This window comes from Panthera onca, chromosome B3 (genome assembly GCF_046562875.1).
Source record: "Panthera onca isolate mPanOnc1 chromosome B3, mPanOnc1 haplotype 2, whole genome shotgun sequence".
NCBI classification, from domain to species: Eukaryota; Metazoa; Chordata; class Mammalia; order Carnivora; family Felidae; genus Panthera; species Panthera onca.
The window spans coordinates 86,111,577-86,131,089 of record NC_138344.1 but is presented as its reverse complement, the minus strand read 5'-3'; the positions used below and the strand labels follow the sequence as shown (position 1 = coordinate 86,131,089).

The 19,513-nt window shown below is 34.5% G+C and overlaps 1 protein-coding gene across 4 annotated transcripts in view; it reads right to left on the bottom strand.

Annotated features, from left to right (window-relative positions):
• The window catches only part of MIPOL1 (mirror-image polydactyly 1), a 306,029-nt gene that overhangs the window by 95,087 nt on the left and 191,429 nt on the right, over window positions 1–19,513 (bottom strand). For all 4 annotated transcript variants that reach the window (XM_060619573.3, XM_078448315.2, XM_060619574.3 and 1 more), the window contains one exon: window positions 15,298–15,392. In XM_060619573.3, the coding sequence (XP_060475556.1) occupies window positions 15,298–15,392 (95 nt within the window). The remainder of the gene's footprint in view (window positions 1–15,297; window positions 15,393–19,513) is intronic.

Below are 19,513 nucleotides of genomic sequence, written 5' to 3'. Positions count from 1 at the left end.
ATATACCCAGGAATGGAACTGCTGGGTGATATGCTAATTTCCAAGCTCTATATCTGTAAAGAATACAGAATCAATCTTAAATTCATGAGAGCAAATTCCTGCAACCTTCTCTCAATTCCATTACATAACGCACTATGCTCATTACAACGTTTTCACTTTTGCTTATACTGTTCTTTGCTTGTACTGTTCTTCCAGACTACAATGTCCTCCTCCTCTCTTTCTATCAGAATCTCATTTGTTCATATTTCAATTTCCAAGCATTCCATAAAACTTTGTCTATTTCAGTCTATAATAATTTTTCCCTTCTGTGATTTTCTATGGCAATGTCAAGTTAATTTTATTTAACAGCATGTAATTTTTTAGGCTTATTTTGAGTATATTCTTTTCTTTCTACTTAATTCTAATATTTTTGACTGTATCAACTGCATCTTATCCTCTGTTACTTTATTCTCCATAGGAGACTGCACACTCTGTAGTATATAGTAGGCTCTTAATAAATTCATATTAAATTAAAAATGGCTATTTGGTTAATGATTACTTCTAACACAGTTAATGTTATTTTACTGATTGTGCTAGAGCAGTGATAAAATAATATAATACTACAACATGCAAATAAAAATAAATATGTGGATAAAATTACTTTCAGGCACAGTATTTACTTTCTGTAGTCTGACATATGATATAATGCTAGAGCTTAAAGGTTGCAAAAAAATTCAGAGGTAGTCTATTTATAAATCCAGACATTGACTGCGGTTGTAATTTGTATAGTTTGGTTGAACACAGACAAAGACTGTTAAACTCCAAAGCAGGTCAAATTCTTTCACCGTTTTAACATGTCGTTAACGTGGTCTTAGAGGTGTGTTTAATGTGACAAACATATCAAGTATATCCAAATCAGGAAAATAATGCTGAAGTACCAGTTTAGCCTCAGCAGTCTTTTTGAGACAGGCAGGGTGGGGGAAGCTGTCTAGTAGATAAGTAAAAGGCCCAAGTATTAGATGAGTTAGGTAATATTTAACTTGTGTTACTGGCCCTGATGTGACCTAGGGTAAGTTAGTTCATAGCTCTGGGTTTCAGTTTCCTGATCTGTAAAAAGGGATAACACCTCACAAGGATGTTGAAGGAATTAAGGAAGATAATGAATGTACCAAACTCTAAGATAAAAGAACAGAAGAATAGCTTTAAAATTACATCCTTATTATTTTCTTGGGGAGATTTTATATTAGAAAACATTGGGAGAAATGGTATATTTTGAGTGTGAAGTCTGAAAAATATGTTTTTAATAATGTATAATAAGAATGAAAGTATTAATTTTTTAATTCTCAATAGTTTTCTGACCACTAAAATGTTCCTGTGTAAAGAAACAACTCCTGAAACTAAACTGTTAATAAAAACAGAGCCAAATCTAAGTTCAAGCACATCCTTTTGACTAAATATATATGTATATATTTAATGTTTATTTATTTTTGAGAGAGAGAGAGAGAGAGAGAGCGAGCAGGGGAGAGGGCAAAGAGAGAGTGAGACACAGAACCTGAAGCAGGTTCCAAGCTGATAGCCTTAGACACGGGCTCGAACTCACGAACTACGAGATCATGACCTGAGCCAAAGTCAGATGTTTAACTGACTGAGCCACCTGGCGCCCCGTAACTAAATTTTTTTTTAAAGTATCCTACAACAAGAAAAAAATAATTCCAGTGAAAACTTGTCCCTAAAGAAAGATCAAACAATTCCATATTGCAGTCTCAATATGGTATTTTGAGTCAAAAATACTTTAAAAAAAAAAAAAAAGGAAATGTATTAAGAGAATCTCAAAGAAAAGTGAATGACAACTCAATATAAACTCAGCACAGAGATTATAATAACAATTGTTCACATTTATTAAATACCTAAGCCTATACCTAGCAACTGTACAAAGCATTTGGCATGCATTATTTCATTTTATTTTTCTCAAAAATAATATGAGGCAGGTAATATTACAATCCTGATTTTACAGGTCAGGAAATTGAGGCTCAGACAGGTTAATTACCTGTCAAAGGTCACTTAGCTAAGAAGTCAGAATCTATACCATTTGTCTTACTATTATGTCAGCTCTGAATTAAAACATTGTGTCGTACCAAACAAAATAAATGCAAAATAAAATTTTATAAATAAAACGATAAAGATCCAACTAAATCAGATTTAGAAATAAATGAAGTTTTCTTCATATGAATTATAATTGAAGTCTGTTTGTCACCTTTTCATCATATTACTAATTACAAAGCAAAAAGAAATAGCTATTAAGAATCATGTCAGGACACAAAGGACTAACACTTGACTCCTTCGTTTCACTTTAGTTTTCAGGTAACAGAGTAGAAAAATTAGATAAATGGTTATTTCAATTCTGAATATATACAACAAAACCAAACAAATTCAAAAAAAGTAAAATCAAACAAAATCAGGAAACTTACATAGCTCAATTATGAGCCAATGATGCTGTAGTGTGTCCAACTGTCTGGAACAAAACCTCAATTCTCACATTTTTCCGTACAACTGATGTTTCAGAAAATTTTCATTTTTTACGATTTAGAATATCTGACCTAGCTTGCTAGCACAACTGAACTTTCCACGGATGAAAGTAAATTAAAATATTTCAGATCAATAATGTCTAATAAAACTGAACTAAAAAATAATCCCTAGGCTTTTGAATTTCTTGATGGTTTCATGTAGTAACTGATTATTGTTTACTTCTGATCTAATGAGAACTAAATGGGAAATGACTGGAACTATATTAAGGAAATATATTAACAGAATACTGATAGTCATAAAACCCTTATAAGTTAAAAGGAACAAGATATACTGCAAAATATTTAAAACATAACAACTAAGCAGAATAGTAAATTAAACCCTAATAAATGCAGATGTTTCATAAATATCCTGGGTTTGGAACTGTAAAAGGAACAAAATATTTTTATATTGACCTATGTCCATAAAAAAAGTTTGTTTGGAATTATGGAAAATAATATTCAAGTAACCCTATTTTGACTTCTGTAAACTTTTAGAACATCAATTTAAACTTTGGGGAACAACTACTTCATGATTCAGAGTGAAAACTCTAGCTACTTCGTATATAATTGAGACTGGAATATTTACACATTTAAATGCCTAACTGCAGGTAAACATTTGTCCTTTTGGGAGAGGCCCAGGTGGAAGGGCCTCATGGCAAAATGACAACCTTAAGTCCCGGATATCTGAGTGTACTGCCAGTGCCACACAGTCTTAAAAATACTGCTGGATCATCATCATCCTCAGTCAATATTTACTAAGCTCTTTATGACAGCAGGAGCATTAGAAAGTTTATAGAAATCAAGAGTAGCTCAAAGACCTCAGTTTGTTGTACCTCGTTCTATATGTTAGCATCATTATTTTTTTTTTTTATGGTTAATGAATCACAATGTTTCTGAAGAAAGGTCTTCAATTATTAGGCATTACTTCCATTTGCCAAATATTTTAAACTAGTGTAGATTTGATAAAACTTCAATGCATTACTAACACATATGTCATGTATAGAAAGAGAAAAATATTTTTAATTCAAATATGCTAAATTAAACCTAATTGTACCCAGTGAAGTCTCTTGAAATATGAGGGGATTCTCTCTTTTCATGGTCATTTCTGGCCATAGCTAATGTTCATAGGATTGGATTTTTTTTTTTTTTAAAGGTGCCCTTTTCCTCACTAATCTGTCATGGGCCCCTGCTGCTACCAAGTGGCAGAAGAATGTTTAGGTTAATACTTCTTTTCAAGCTGGTACTTTCCTTTAATATTTTATTTTTTTAAAAGTGCTTGGATTTTTGCCACATAAAGTACTTGAAAATACTTTAAAATTTTTGGCAAACTTAAAATATAAGTGAACTTATCACTTACAGAAACATATTTCATACAGAAACATATTTCATAATGTAAGGCAAATCTACTTTGAATTTTTGTTCTCTCATACATCTTATCTTTTTGTAAAGCACAACACTAATAACATCTACTACAGAAAATGAACTTCATTGTCACACACAATAGGTGTGACACAAAATAGGTGTTACACATCTATTTTTATATAAAAGTAATGCATACTCACAAAAACCTCAAACACTTTATGAAGGTATGAAATGCAGTCTAAAATTTCCTCTTGGGGCACCTGGGTGCCTCAGGCAGGTAAGCGTCCAGCTTTGGCTCAGGACACAGTCTCGTGGTTCACAAGTTTGAGCCCCATGGGGCTCTGTGCTGACAGCTCAGAGCCTAGAGCCTGCTTCATGGATTCTGTGTCTCCCTCTCTCTCTGCCCCTCCCCCGCTCATTTTGTCTCTGTCTCTGTCTCTCTCTCTATCAAAAATAAATCAAACATTATTTTTTTTAAATTTCTTCTTCTCTCACCAGGTAATTAATTTGTTACACCTAGTCTCATTTCCCAGATAACCTGCTAAGTTTCTGATGTATTACAATGTTTAAGCATATATTCATACATTCAGAGAACTTCTATTGATCATTAAAAGTATGCTAAGAACTGATTCAAGTATAAGATGCAGTGATATGGAAACAAAATCCTTGTCCTTGCAGAATTTAATTTCAGAAGATAGTCCACAAATACAGGCTAGTGTCATGTGGGGTTGTCTAGTATGAAGAAAAGTAAAGGAGGGTAACAGTGGTGCAGATAGTGGATAAGCTATTTTAGATGGTCAGGTACATTTAAACAGAAAAGTGAACAGAGTGAAGGAGGGGACTCATCACAGTGAGAGGGCAGAGGAGAAAAAAAAGTCAAGGCCCTGAGATGGCAGTGTTCTTAGAAGGTCTGTGATAATAAGGGAACTAGTGTAGCTAGAGTAAAGCAAGAGTAGAAACATGTTAATGAATGAGGTTAGAGAAGCAGCCCGGGGCCGGTGCATACGTAATGTGTACACACACTCCTTTTATAAATAAGATCACAACACACATCTGCGACACAAACTTACATGCCTGTACGACTGAGGCAGATGATTTAAATGCATGAAGTAGGCTGGATGGGGAAATGTGGTGAAACAGAGAGTGCATGCTCCTTTCAGAGAAAGTAGCTTCTACTTAGCCCCACCTGACTGTTGAAACACACAGGTGTGACTGTTGATTCTGTCAACTTGTTAGGCTACGGTACCCAGATACCTGTTCAAATATCAGTCTAGATGTTGCTGTAAAGGTATTTATTAGATATGATTATTATGTAGATCAATAGACTTTGAGGAAAGCAGATTACTCTTCATAATATGAGGGGTGATGGTCATCCAATCAGTTGAAGGCTTTAAGAAAAAGAATGAGATCCCCAAGGAAGAAGGAATTCTGCATTTTTGGACTCATGACAGCAATATCAACTCTTCCCTAGTTCTCCAGCCAGCTGGCTTACCTGGCAGATTTTAGACTGGCCACCCCTCCCCTCCCATAAATGCATATCAATTCTTTAAGATAAATCTCTCTCTATGTACACATGCAGTTTATTGGTTCTGTTGCTCTGGAGAACCCTAATACACGCACCACGCCATAATCCTAAGGGTCCCATGTTGGTAGATTTTCCAGTTTTTATTTTGACAATTGATATTTTTAAATAATATGCTCATTAAAAAAAAACATCCATAGGGAAAATTCTAATTGATTTTTTCACTATAAGAAACAATACTGCAATGAACATCATATATGACATTGATATATGGTAAAAATATTGAGTTCTTAATTCTAAATTTCTAAAAAAGTAATATTCACATAAGTGTTTTCTAATAACGGTTTTCAAATTTGAACACTGTTGCCTGGGAAAAAATAAACTTGGTGGAAGATGGCATACTCTCTTATATGGAGACCCTGTTGTGTCCCACACCTCTGCAAATGACTAACCAAGATGTTGGACTAGGTCCATACTATTTCCAATCATTTCATTCAGCATTGAGCTCTTACTGTATGCACTGCACTCAGTTCTACTCTGCAGAAGAAACGTCTCATCTGAAGAAACTTTCAATCTAGTGTTAAATTTCATTGTTTATTCATCTGTTTGGCAAATATTTACTGAAGGCCTGGTGTATATAAAGAATAGAAGCCCTGGTGGAAGAATTAAGAGAAATACCCACACAACTATTACATAGGTAAGCATGAGGTATATATTGTGACACAGCCACTATGAAGAACCATGGTAGTTCACTTCAGGTAGAATGAGATCATTTCTGGTTGAAAGATAAGAAAAAGATTAATTGAACAGTTAATCAAAGCACTGGAGTGGGAAATTGTGGGGTGTGTCCAAGAAATTGTGAGCAGTTCCTTTTGGGAGTGCAAATAATAGTCAATTCAGTATTAACAAATATTTGTCGAGTTCCTACTATGTGTGAGGCAGTGTACTGACACGGGTGACACTGATGTGAATGAAATCAGCAGGCAAGAAGATGACTGGCGACATGTTAATTCAGAAATACCGGTGGCAGTCGGGGTGCCTGGTGGCTCAGTCAACTTCAGGTCAGGTCATGATCTTGCAATTAGTGAGTTCCAACTGCGTCGGGCTCTGTGCTGACAGCTCAGAACCTGGAGCCTGCTTCAGATTCTGTGTCCCTCTTTCTTTCTGCCTCTCCCCTGCTTGTGCTCTGTCTCTCACAAACAAGGGTTCATGAATGTTACACTAAAAAGCTTGGAATTTATTGTTTAGGTAATGTGGTATTATTAAATAGTGTTAATGTCTGAGTGAGAGGTTGAAAATAATGTTTCAGGAATCTTAAGAGGGGTAAGGAATGGAAACAAGAAGATGAAGTAGCAAGAGAAGCCTGGCCATGAATTTATAGAAGTCTGATCTAAGGTAGGAGCTGTGGGAAATGAGAAGTCAAAAGTAACAAACACTGCAAGGAAAACTGTAGCAAAATTTGGCTACTGATTAAATTTGTGCAAAAGGACAAATGGAAGATTACCTACGCATGAGCCAAATGGCACCTGTGGAACTATAATAATGGTGATTCTGTGCCAAGATCAAGGGAAACACTACTTCTTTTATCTAACAAAACATGAAATTAAAACTTTCTCAAGCTAATAGAAATAATGTTAATAGATGGAAAACATTAAGACCTAGAATTGGAAAGTCCATTTTAACACTGGGCCTTGCTAACAACAATGATTAAATGGCAAAATATTTTGTTAAATGCTCTTAGGAGGCCGGGTCATTTGATAGAAAAACTACGAATAGTAGAATTACAGGGAATTTTAGTTTTGCTTTTTAACTTACTGTTAGATGTTAGAAGGCGGCCCAGCAAACAGTGAGAACTGACAATGCAAAAAATATCCTTTTGGGTACAAAGTCATGGAAGACATAAAATATTACAGTAGAAATGGCTTTTCACTAATTTAATAGTTACATTTGAATAAAGCAAAACTTTTCAAGTAATTTTATAAATATTACTATTATTTCCTTGCACAGTGGTTTACATTTCTCAAAAAATATCCAAACATATTATCTCATGATTTTCCTAATAAGCAGGTCAGATATCTCTGTTTACAGGTGAAGTAACTGACATTCAGAAGTAACTTATTAAATGTCACATTCTATAAGTTGAGAAAAGGAAGAAAAGAATCCTTAATAACTATATTCTAAATCATTGGACATATAGAAAATGCAAACCTTAAGGTCTCTTGTTTTTCAAACTTTGTTTTAATTTTTTTGTTTTGCATTCCAGAGCCACCGACAAATATAATGGTGGTTTGAATAGTAAAGGTGAAGTCAGCTGTGCAATAAAAAGGCCTTGAAAATAGGTGCAACTTATTGATACAAGAAGACAGTTACTATTTCTAAACATCACTAAACATAAAATTTAATCTACGTCACATGAAAGAGTGACAAATTTCACAAAATGTTAGAACTACAAAAAGCCCCTAGTGTCAAAGTTAAACTGAAATCTAGAAAGGTTAGAGCTTGCCTATGTTAAAAAAAAAAATTCTGATTAATGGCAAAGATGGAAGAATTCAGGTCTCCTTTTGTTCTTTTTTTATTACTGCTTTAGCAGTATGGTACAATTAACACAACTCCACGGATAGTTACTTCTTGTAGAAAATACATATGTGACAAAATTTTTTATGTCATTGGGCAGTTCGTTGATTAGAACACTGAACAAATGAGGTCAGGATCAACCCCCTCTTGATGAGGGATTTACTTTAAGAACAATGTTGCTTCCTGGCTAGAACTTCCATGCCATAATCACTGCTGACTGTCTTATCAATGCATATAGTTCCAACTGGGAGAACAACAGTTCAAAACCGTTGTTTTGAACCAAAACCACCACTAAAAGACAAAACAAAATAAAAACCCAGATCCTAGTGACAGTCATGTCTCTGTTATGGATAGCATATACACGGACAAAAAAATGTTGCTAAGTAAAAGATTCATAACTAAATAAAATTTAGAAAAGGGATGTAGAAAAAATTAAGAATTTCACTCTCTTTTTGAAGATATTTTATATGGGCTCTGTATTATAGCTCATACGACTTTGAAATGTATATTATGAACCAGTAAGCAGGGCTCAGGTTTAGTCTAGTTTTCAGTATGTCAAACATGTAACCATTCTATTAAAAATGATTTCTAGGAGTGCCTGGGTGGCTCAGGCGGTTAAGCGTCCGACTTCGGCTCTGGTCATGATCTCGCAGTTTGTGAGTTCGAGCCCCTCGTGCTGTCAACACAGAGCCTGGAGCCTGCTTCGGATTGTCTTTCTCTGTCTCTCTCTGTCTCTCTGTCTCTCTCTCTCTCTCCCTCTCTCTCAAAAATAAATAAACATTTAAAAAGTTAAAAAAATAAAATAAAAATAAAAATGATTTCTATGATTAAGAAAGTACTAGTACAGTCCTAGGAAACATACTACCGTAAAATATGAAGCATTCTATTCAGTACTTTTAGCCTAAAATGTGAAATTTACCAGGTTCCGTAAGGCATCACAACTTCCCACACAGAAATCACACAAAACATAATAAAAACCTAAGACATAAACTGCTGTTGTTATAAGTAAGTATATTAAATCCTGGTTTAATGGCACCAAACAACAGGATCTAGTTCTTGTTCACACACTTGAATTTACATTCTACAGCAAAAGGAAATATAGGGAAGCACTATAAAATTAGCAACCGTTCAAACTTAGGCATTCTCTCCATTAGAAAGAGTTTGTTATTATTATGCCTCCTGAACTCAGGAATGCAGCACTACAGGTTTACAATACAGGAAAAAATACAAATCTAACCCTTGCAAGCTTGAGATCATTCCCTGATGAAACTGTTCAGATTGAAACTAATGAAGCTCTTGCAAATGAATTTAGCATTCAGCACAGCAATGAGGAGGTACTGATACTTTACTAATAACACGTTGGTAATAACTGAGATTTATTTTAAATCTTCCTCTTGCTATTCCTCTCTTGTTATGCCTTCTGGTTTAATGCGAAAGAGCCGTCAGTTATAATGGTTAAGTTTAGGATGGGTACATCTACCTCACTGCCCCTGTCTCTAACTCTGCCAAAGGAAATGAAAGGCCAACATTTCTCTTCTTAGTACTCAAAATCTTCTGAAGCTCCAAGGAAACAAACAGAATAGAGAAACTCAGAAAAATACTTTTTTCATTTTCCTACTCCATACAGAGAAATGGAAAGGTTATAGTAACAGTAGCTCTTAGTGTACATAACCCAGCAAAAGAAAATTATTTTGGAAAATAATTTAAAAAGAAGAAGGTCAATATCACTAATTGGCAGAATTAAAGGCATGGTAGAATGAAAGTCATCAGCATATTTTAATCTGTCCTTGAAACTAATAACTGATCACACATCCTCCCCTGCTTCGGTTATTGGAAAGGTGAGAGCCAGACTTATTCTTTAGGCTTATTCTTCTCCTGTTTCATGGTATATACATGCAAGCTGTACACTGACTTGCTCCTAACTCCAGCTTACTGTCCTATTCCTATATTGTCCTTAGCTATTTTTCCTTTTAAGTTTTAAATTTTTTTTTAATGTATGTTTATTTTTCAGAGAGAGAAAGAGAGAGACAGAAAGAGACAGAGCATGAGCAGGGGAGGGGCAGAGAGAGGGAGACACAGAATCCGAAGCAGGCTCCAGCCTCTGAGCTGTCAGCACAGAGCCTAACATGGGACTTGACCCCACGAACTGTGAGATCATGACTGAGTTGAAGTCGGATGCTTAACTAACTGAGCCACCCAGGCGCCCCTATTTTTTCTTAATTACTGGTAAATTACTTTGTTTGACATGACAATATACATATATGTATAAATAAGTGTAAAATTGACTTGAATAACTGAAAATGTGTTTTTTCTTAAGCTTTGTTAAGCAAAATTTATTATCTATGAGTTCACACACACACACACACACACACACTACAGAATTAGTCTTGGTTATCTTCACATAAAAGTAGAACTTTTTCCTGTCCTCTGTAACATAGGAAAGTAAGAAGAAAAACTCCCAATATTTCTATGAATTAGTTGTGTTTCATGTGTGGATTTGTAACCACCATCTATTCAGGTCAGTAAGAAATATTGTTTACTTTCGTTTGAATCGATTAAATCAGAATGTGAGCTTCCAGGAAATTTCAGCTTTGTTCTTTTTGGTAATTGCCTCTCTCTTCCCAGAGTTTTATATCCCAGGGATTTTACCCCCATACTATTTAAAATAAATATCTGTATATCTTCACAGAACATTCTTTGTACATTTTAAAAACAACTGTGGCAAGATAACATCATCCATATCCAGAACTTTTTCACCATTCCAAACAGAAACTCTGTACCCATTAAATCATAACTCCCCACTCTCTCCTCTTCCAGCCCCTGGGAGCTCCCTATTCCTTCCTTCTCTCAGCCCCTGGTAACTCTATTCTACTTTCTGTCTCTATGAATTTGCCTATTCTAGATACCTCACAGAAGTGGAATCATATCATATTTATCTTTTCTCTCTGGCTTATTCCCCTTAGCATAATGCTTTTAAGGTTCACTCATGTTGCAGCTTGCATCAGAATGTCATTTCTTTTTTATGGCTGAATAATATTCCATTGTACGTATACAACACATTTTTTTAATTCATTTATCTGTAGATGGGCACTTGAGTTGTTTTCACTTTTTGACTAATTTGAACAATACAGTACAAACAGTGGCGTGTATCTGAGTCCTTGCTTTCAGTTCTTTTAGGGTATATCCTGTGTGTAGAATTGCTGGATCATGTAGGAATTCCATGTCTAACTTTTTGAGGACCTGCCAAACTGTTTTCCACAGCAGATGTATCATTTTACATCCCCATCAACACTGCACAAAAGTTCTCTATACCTTTTTGTTTTGATAGAAATATGGATCTTCCTAAAGGGTGCAACTTTCCTCATAGACACCACGCATTCTCCTGTGCATCACACACTGCATGGTTCATCCTTCTATACATACAGCTGTTTATTTCAACATGTAGCTTTTATCTACTTATTTTTAGGTCGTTTTCCATTATGGCACTTACAGTGAGTACCTCAACATATGCCAATATTTTCAGAGACAATATCCAAATGGGTATTTAAGTACGTTAGTTTCATAAATCCTTGACTTCTTTATATCTAGTGACCCCTACCTTTCTCAGTTTCAACTATCTACTACTAAGGCAATACTTTCAAATATTGTCAATGCTGAGAATGAGTGCAATCTCTGAGATCTTAAAGAGCAATGTTCCACTTTCTGACTACAATCTCTGATCCTTTTAGCTCCTGAATTTTCTTATTCCCACTACTTTTGCTTTTTGATCTCAAGATGTATGGTTTCTGGATTTCTCCTTTTTCTCTTGGTATACTCTTAATTTTATTTCCTGCCCTATTTAGCTCAGACTATCATTCATCATTTCAACACCTTTTTGCTAGTTTACTTTCAACCACTCTCCTCTTCATCATGTTAGTCCTGCATATTTGTAATCCTGAATCATTCCAATTCTTTGCCTTCTTTGCTTCTTGTGTTTACAAGAACCACTGAATGTGTGAAGTTACACAACTGTACAAACCAGAACTCATACAAATCTATAGCATCTATCCCCAGCTGACTCTTCAGGATTGCTTGTCTTGTTCTTTTTGCCCTTATTCAGTTCTCTTTCCCATTCTCTTCAGTAGCTGCTCTGTTATTCCTTCCAAAACTTCCTGTCCTCCGTCACTTTAGAAGCTCACGGTGACCCTTACTTTGCAGAAAAAAATGAAGCCTATTAATTGCAAACTGAGTTTCATTTGTATTCCACAGCTATTCTTATCTCCTTCACTCCTGTCTGTGACCATCTTCCTGTTCAAGGTAAACTCTTTTGCAGATTCTAATTTCCATCTCTTCCTATTTCTTTAGGAATCCTGTTCCCTGACAATCTCTCTCTTGGCTCCTTCCAATTAGTCATAAACAGGCTCAAATATCTGCCATTTTTCAAAAACAAAAAACATAAGTCCTTAACCTATCTTCCTTTCTTCTCAACTATCATTAACATCTTTCTTATTCAGGCTTCTTCAAGGACCATTCTATTGTCCAAATTACTACTTTACCTCTAATCACTCTTCAATTCACAGCTAACTGACTTCTACATCTAATGCTTTATTAAAACCACTTCTGTGGAGGTTACTAATGACAACATAATTTCAAACAAAAAGCCAAGAGCTATACATACTTAAAACAAGTGTATGAGGTAGGTACTAGAATTCTAATTTCACAAAAAAGGAAATGGTCTTGGAGAAGTTCATTTATATAAGTCATAAAGGCAGGGCTCTCTAAGTGCAAATCCCAGGAGCTTCACCATACTACCAGTATTTTTTTTTTTAAGTAGCAGTAAGAGGGGTATATGTGAAGAATATCTTTGAGCCAACAACTGTTAACTCGAAGAGTTGTTCAACTCTGTTACAATCATGTAGATTAAAAAGTCTTTGAAAAACAAATAGTTTAGCTTTACAATTTTCAAAAATCTCTCAGTAATCTTCTGCAATTCAATAGAAAGAAGGAGGAGCATTAAGAACTGGCATCAGGTTCATTTTTGAAGAAGAAACGTCAGTTCATGTAAGAATATCATATGCCTCTCAGAATTTTTGGACACTGTCATTTTATCAATAAACACCCGCTGTTCTATCTCACAAGGATGGCAGGAAAAGGTTCCATAAAAACTCTCCCTTATCAATAGAGTGAAGCTACTTCATACCACACTGCGGTATCCAAGGTCTGGGCACAAATCATACGATACTTTAAGTCCTAGTAGAGGGTTTAATATATGCCTCTATTATTCCACCAAGAAGAGACCCTGATGTAACGCAGCTATCTGAAATGTGCTTGCAAAGCAGCATCCCTCAAACTTGGATACATGTGGGAATTTCTAGGGACCTTAAAACACACTGATAGCCTAGTCCTACACCGAGACTCCAATGTAATTGGCCTGGGAGGAGATGGGGATTAGGGCTTTTAGAAGCTCTTCAGGTGATTTTAATGCACAGCTACAGTGGAGAATCCACTGGTGTAAAGTATGGAGGAAAGACTGTCATATCCACTCTATAGTTTAAAAAAAAAAAAAAAAAAGGGTGGGTTGCTGAGATGTCTTTATCCATTATCAGGTTTCTGCTTATCTACATGACCACACATAGACACTGCTTCTAACTGCAGGCAAATGACTTCCCAGTCATCAATCAATTTACTTAATATTTTTTTAAGTTTATTTATTTATTTTGAGAGAGGGAGACAGAGGTAGAGAGAGAGGGAGATAGAATCCCAAGCAGGCTCTGCACTGTCAGCATGGAGCCTGATGCGGGGCTCAAACTCACCAACTATTGAGATCATGACCTGAGCCAAAATCAAGAGTCAGACACTTCACCACCAGGTGCCCCAAACATACTTAATATTTGATAACTGCATTAATTCCTAAGGCTGCTGTAACATTGTAGCACAAACCGGGAGACTTAAAACAGAAATTTATTGTCTCAGAGTTCTGGAAGCTACAGTTCCAAAATCAACATGTCAGTTGGACTATCCTCTCTTTGATGGAATAGGTGAGAATCCTCCCAGGCCTCCTCTAGATTTTGGTATTTGCTGCCAATCTTTGGGATTACTTGACTTGTGGATGCCAGGCAAAAGGCTGTCTTCTCTTGGTGTCTCTGGACAGCCTTCCTGTATGTGTGCGTCTCTATGTCCAAATTTCTACTTGTTATGAAAACATCAGTCATATTTGGTTAGAGCCCATGCTAATGACCTAATTTTACTTGGTTACCTCTTTATATAGAGAATTTGCACCCATAGAAGCCACTGATATTTTCACATCACATTTCAGTGTTTGCAGTTATCCCCAAAATATCATTTACAGTCATCACTACTTTGAAATTATGGTTGTTAATAGACTTGGTGTTAGACCTAGTTATTTAATGTATTAATAACGATGTGTGAATATAGTAATATGACATACTTGCATAACTATTTCAGTAAAACTGATTTTGATTTAATTGCATTTTATGCACTTAACCACATTGTTCTGAGAGGAGGCAAAAAACTAAAAGAAAATCTTTCAAATACCCACAGCCCAAGTTAGTGAATTCTTACGTTTTAGACTTCAGATTCTTTTTAATCTTATCAAGTATCAGAGAACATATAGAACATTGTACATCATTTTTCAAAACTTTTTTTGTTTTTACAATGATCCTTTGTGAAAAAATCTACAGATATTTTACAGATAACCCAACAATCTTATTTCTCTCTCGCACAACACAAAACTGAAACCAAAGTATCACAAAACAATATTTACTTTAACTACAGGAAACGCACTCTGACATCTTCTATTCTATTTCTTTTCATTAAAAAATGCCAGTGTGACCTACTGAGTTAATTTCACAACTACTCTTGGAGCATAAATTAGTGTTAAAAATCCTTTAGTGGCATTCCTTTAGAAACTTCTCATATTATATTATAATTGGTGAAAGGCTGTTATTACTGCTATTCATGTACTATTTTAAAAATAAAAATATGTATCATTTTAGAGGTGGCATTTAGATGAGCAAATAGTTCAATAGTTAACTAGACTCCATTCAGACAACTGGTTATAAGTTATGTAAATTTTATAAATCTGATGGGAATCTAAGCTTAAATTTTACCAAATGCAGGAAAGAAAAAAAAGGTAAAATAAAGAATATTTTGTGCCTGAATCATTTTAAAATTACAAAAATATTTTAACTGAATAATGTTTAATTTCCTTGAGGTATTTCTTCACTCACTGTAAAACTGGGTAGAAACATTTCCCAAACCAACATTTCTTTATGCCCAGGTTAAAAAGAATTTTACCTGTAGTAAACACGAAGTGTTTCTATTTCTTCCTCTAGTCTTTTGTACTGTTGAATTGCAGTTTCTCTGGCTTCTTGCATAGCTAACAACTTTGCCTGTAAGTAATTAATATTTTAAGAAATTTAATATTGGTTTTGGTATGTTAAAATATATATTATAGTATAAACAGGAACCTTAAATTTCTGGTAGTTTTATAATCTATCAGTATTTTTAGTAGTGTTTCATAATTTCCCACAAAATAATCAAATTATATTAATAAAAGACATATTGAAGACAAGAACATATTAAATTTATCAACTTTGCTCATTACTAAACTTCAACATTATTCATCTGTATCATCAGATATATGCCCTTCTGCAATGTTTAACTTTATACACAGAACTCAGAATGTGGAACATGGGTTCAGAGCAATATCAAGAATAAGATAAGCACAATGGGTGTTTCGCATACAAACTTAATGTGGCTCCACTGCCTGATCACACTGGATTTTCTTTTAACTTTATTAATAGTAAAACCCAGAAAATGCTAAATATGTTAAGCCATCTTTGATATTTAATGTGAAAAAAATACACAAGACTACAACCTGATTCTTACAGATATGACTTAACCTTTGCAATTCCTTTTCAGCAGGGAAAAAAAAATCTCTAAAGGGAGAATGGCAACAATCTTGAGTGTTAGTGGTATTTTATTCAAGGGATGTTATTGTTCCGCTCTGCCTATAGTATTTAAATTTTAAAGGGTCTGTAATCAGTTTTTCGAGAGTTCAAACTTGTAATTTTAAAAGAATTGCCAACTTCCAACCACCTTTCCCATTGGGTTTCAGGTATAGCCCAAAAGAGTTTTCATCAGAACTTTTAAAATAGGGTGCTAGTATTCAGATTTCAGTTTTGTTTATTCACAGCTTAATTTGCATGAAAATACTGTCTTTCACTTTCAACGATGTTATCACATACCTTGCACACACTAATGGCAATAATTAAAAAGTACTTGAGTTTGGAGGCAGAAGTTCACTAATTTTGTTGAACTCATATAATTTCTCTGGGATTATTTTCTTCCATAAGAATGAAGTCATAAGACAAACTGTGAAATCCTGACCAGAGGAAAAGTAGTGTCATGTAAGTGAACACTGGACAATGCCACTTTTCTATTTAAATAACAGAATAATAAAAACATGTAGCAGTTCAGGTCTCTGTATATAATTTAGGAATTAAATTAATTGATTTGTTCTCTATCTGGGTTAGCAAATCTAACAGAGTTACTTCTTAATTAAATTTAAGATATTTGAGTGCTTGCCTTAACATGTCACATTCTAGAATTATAGATAAAACATTCTCAAAAATTATTAAAAAGCATTTAAAAATAGGTGGCTGGTTCTTTATGCCAATAATTGACAGCATTGCCAATTTTCAGTAAATTATAAAACGTGACTGAAATGCTAACATGAAAGGCACAGATACCCATCGTGACTAAATGGTTAGTCAAAAAGAATTACACAAAAAAGGACATATCACATTCAATTTACAAAATGTCAAACATCCTGTTGGATGTATTTAAGGAATATCAAATACTGGACAGGTAATAGAGAATTTGCTAAATAAATATGTTACAATGACAAATACCTTAGATGACTATTCTGATTTTTTTTTTTTTTACCTGGTACTTCTGCTGAAAAAAAACGAAACAAAACAAAACAAAAAAAAAACAAATCCAAAACCCCTCTGAAACCAAAAAACAAAACCAACAATGCTCTAGAAGGAAAAAGCCAAAATGAAGATTTCTGCCTAAGAAATTTCTGCAAAAATAGGAACATGAAAATTTTACTTAAATTCCCGTGCTTCTAGTAATATTTATTTTTTCACTTCTCTTTTCACATTTAGTTGGCTATCAAGATTTGGTGTTGCTTCATAGCAAATCCACTGAATTTATTAATTCCAAATGTCTAATCTTATGTCTAGGCCCTGGTGACTATGTTCAAAGCTATTTTTAAACTTTCTGGCTTTACAACCACCTTTTTCTATTTTATCAGATATATGTTCATCTGGCTAGCATTTCCTTTTTAGAAAAATACCCTTACCCTTTGCCACAGTGATCTTGTTCAGTCCTGGTAGCTAGAATGAACTTCGTTCCCCACTACCTCAGGTATGTATCATCCAGGTTATTCAAACACAGTATTCCATCCCACCAGCCCCAGAAGAAAACTGAATCTTGATGACATCACTGGTACTCCTGGATCCCCTGTGCAAGACAGTTCCAGATCCATTCCATTTCTTGGACTCCCTGGGTAAATAAATCTTTTTTTGGCTTAGGCTAGCTTGAGTTGGATTTATGTTATATGTAAGAAAACTTAACTAATTTAAATGTACTGTTTACTTCTACTTTATTTCCTAGTTTCACTATTAATGTCATATAATTCCATCACATTACAGGCCAATAACAAACTTCATGTCAAAACCATTAAGGAAATTAGTGAACAAGATATTTTTCCTGTTCCTCAGGCATCATATTTCCCATATTTCTTACAGTTTAATAAAAATTGCATGCATTCGTTTATGTGTGTATTCATATAAAAACATATGCATTAAAAAAACTAATGAAATTCAAAAAGTACAAGAAAATATTCAATGTAAAGTAAATCTTTGTCCCATCTCCAACACTCAGTACTACAAATCCCCTCCTGAGATTAGTAGTCACCTGTTTGTTGTATACACTTCCAGAAATTATATGTGAATATATAAGCAGACATGTATATTTACAACTATGTGTGTAAATATATGTATATTATACATACATATTTATATATGTATAAATATATGTATAAGTAAACCTATTTACAATATTGATGGGATTGTTTATACACTGTTACAAACTTTGTTTTAAATTTAAAAAATATTTTGCTATTTTGCTTCCTATGTAAAAACAAATCTTTTACCCCAACCCATATATTGCACTTACTAGTTACATTCCTTCCTTCCCTTCCAGCCACCCCCCCCCCCCCACCCCCGGTCGCCTCAAGTGAAACATTTCAATGAATTTGGGCTCATCATTTTCAAGGATATTTTATACTTTCACTATATGGTTATGTACTTTATAGATAATGTATCTTCAAGAAACAGAATATTCCCATTACTCTAAAATGTTCCCTTGTGTACCAATATAGTCAATGCTCTCCTTTTACGCCCAGTCCCTGGCAAGCACTTATGATTCTTAGCCCTGTAGTTTTGCCTTTTCTAGAATGTCACATAAACAGAATCATATAGTAGGCAGCTTTTTGAATTCGGCTTCTTTCACTTAATGCTTTTGAGCTTTTGAGCATTACACATATCAATAGTTCATCCCTTTATATCACTGAGTATGGATGTACCATAATCTGTATATCCATTCACCAGTTGATGGACATTTGGGTTGTTTCCAGTTTGGAGCAATTATTAATAAAGCTGCTATAAACATTAGCATATAGTCATTTTGTGCAATTATACCTTCATTTCTCTTAGGTAAGTACCAAGGAATGGAAATGCTGGGTCTTATGGTAAATGTGTATAATGTGTTTATATACTTTATATAAAATTATATACATTGTAAAGAAACTGCCAAACTTGCTGCCTAAATCGATGTAACTTTAAAGCATCTGTGTTTAACTATAATAGCAATGCCATTTGTTGAATGCCTACTATAGATTAGGGCATTGTATCAAATGCTTGAAATCTATGGTCTATCCCCACAATCCACCTATGAGATAACTCCTATTATCCCTGGTGATAAAACTGAAGTTCATGAATATTAAGCAACTTGCAAAACTATAATATTCTGGTATATACATTATGTAAATACATGTAAACACTTAACATATATGTTTACACATACACATATATCTGCTAAGTCAATCTATATTCTCAAGAACATATGACAGATGACAAAAAGTAAGAATTTGAAAAATAATACCAACGTGTAGGTTCACAAGCACTTGGTAATTTTGTTTTTTAAAGATTTTATTTACATTTTTTGAGAGAGAGAGTGTGAACAGGGGAGGGGCAGAGAGAGAAGAACAGACAAATTCCAAAAAGGCTCCACACCGTCAGTGCGGAGCCTGATATGCTAACTGTGAGATCATGAACTGAGCCGAAATTAAGAGCTGGATGCTTAACTGAATGAATCACCCCAGTGCCCGAGGGTTGGTTAATTTCCGTGTGTCATAGCCACACTTGCAGGGAAAAGGACA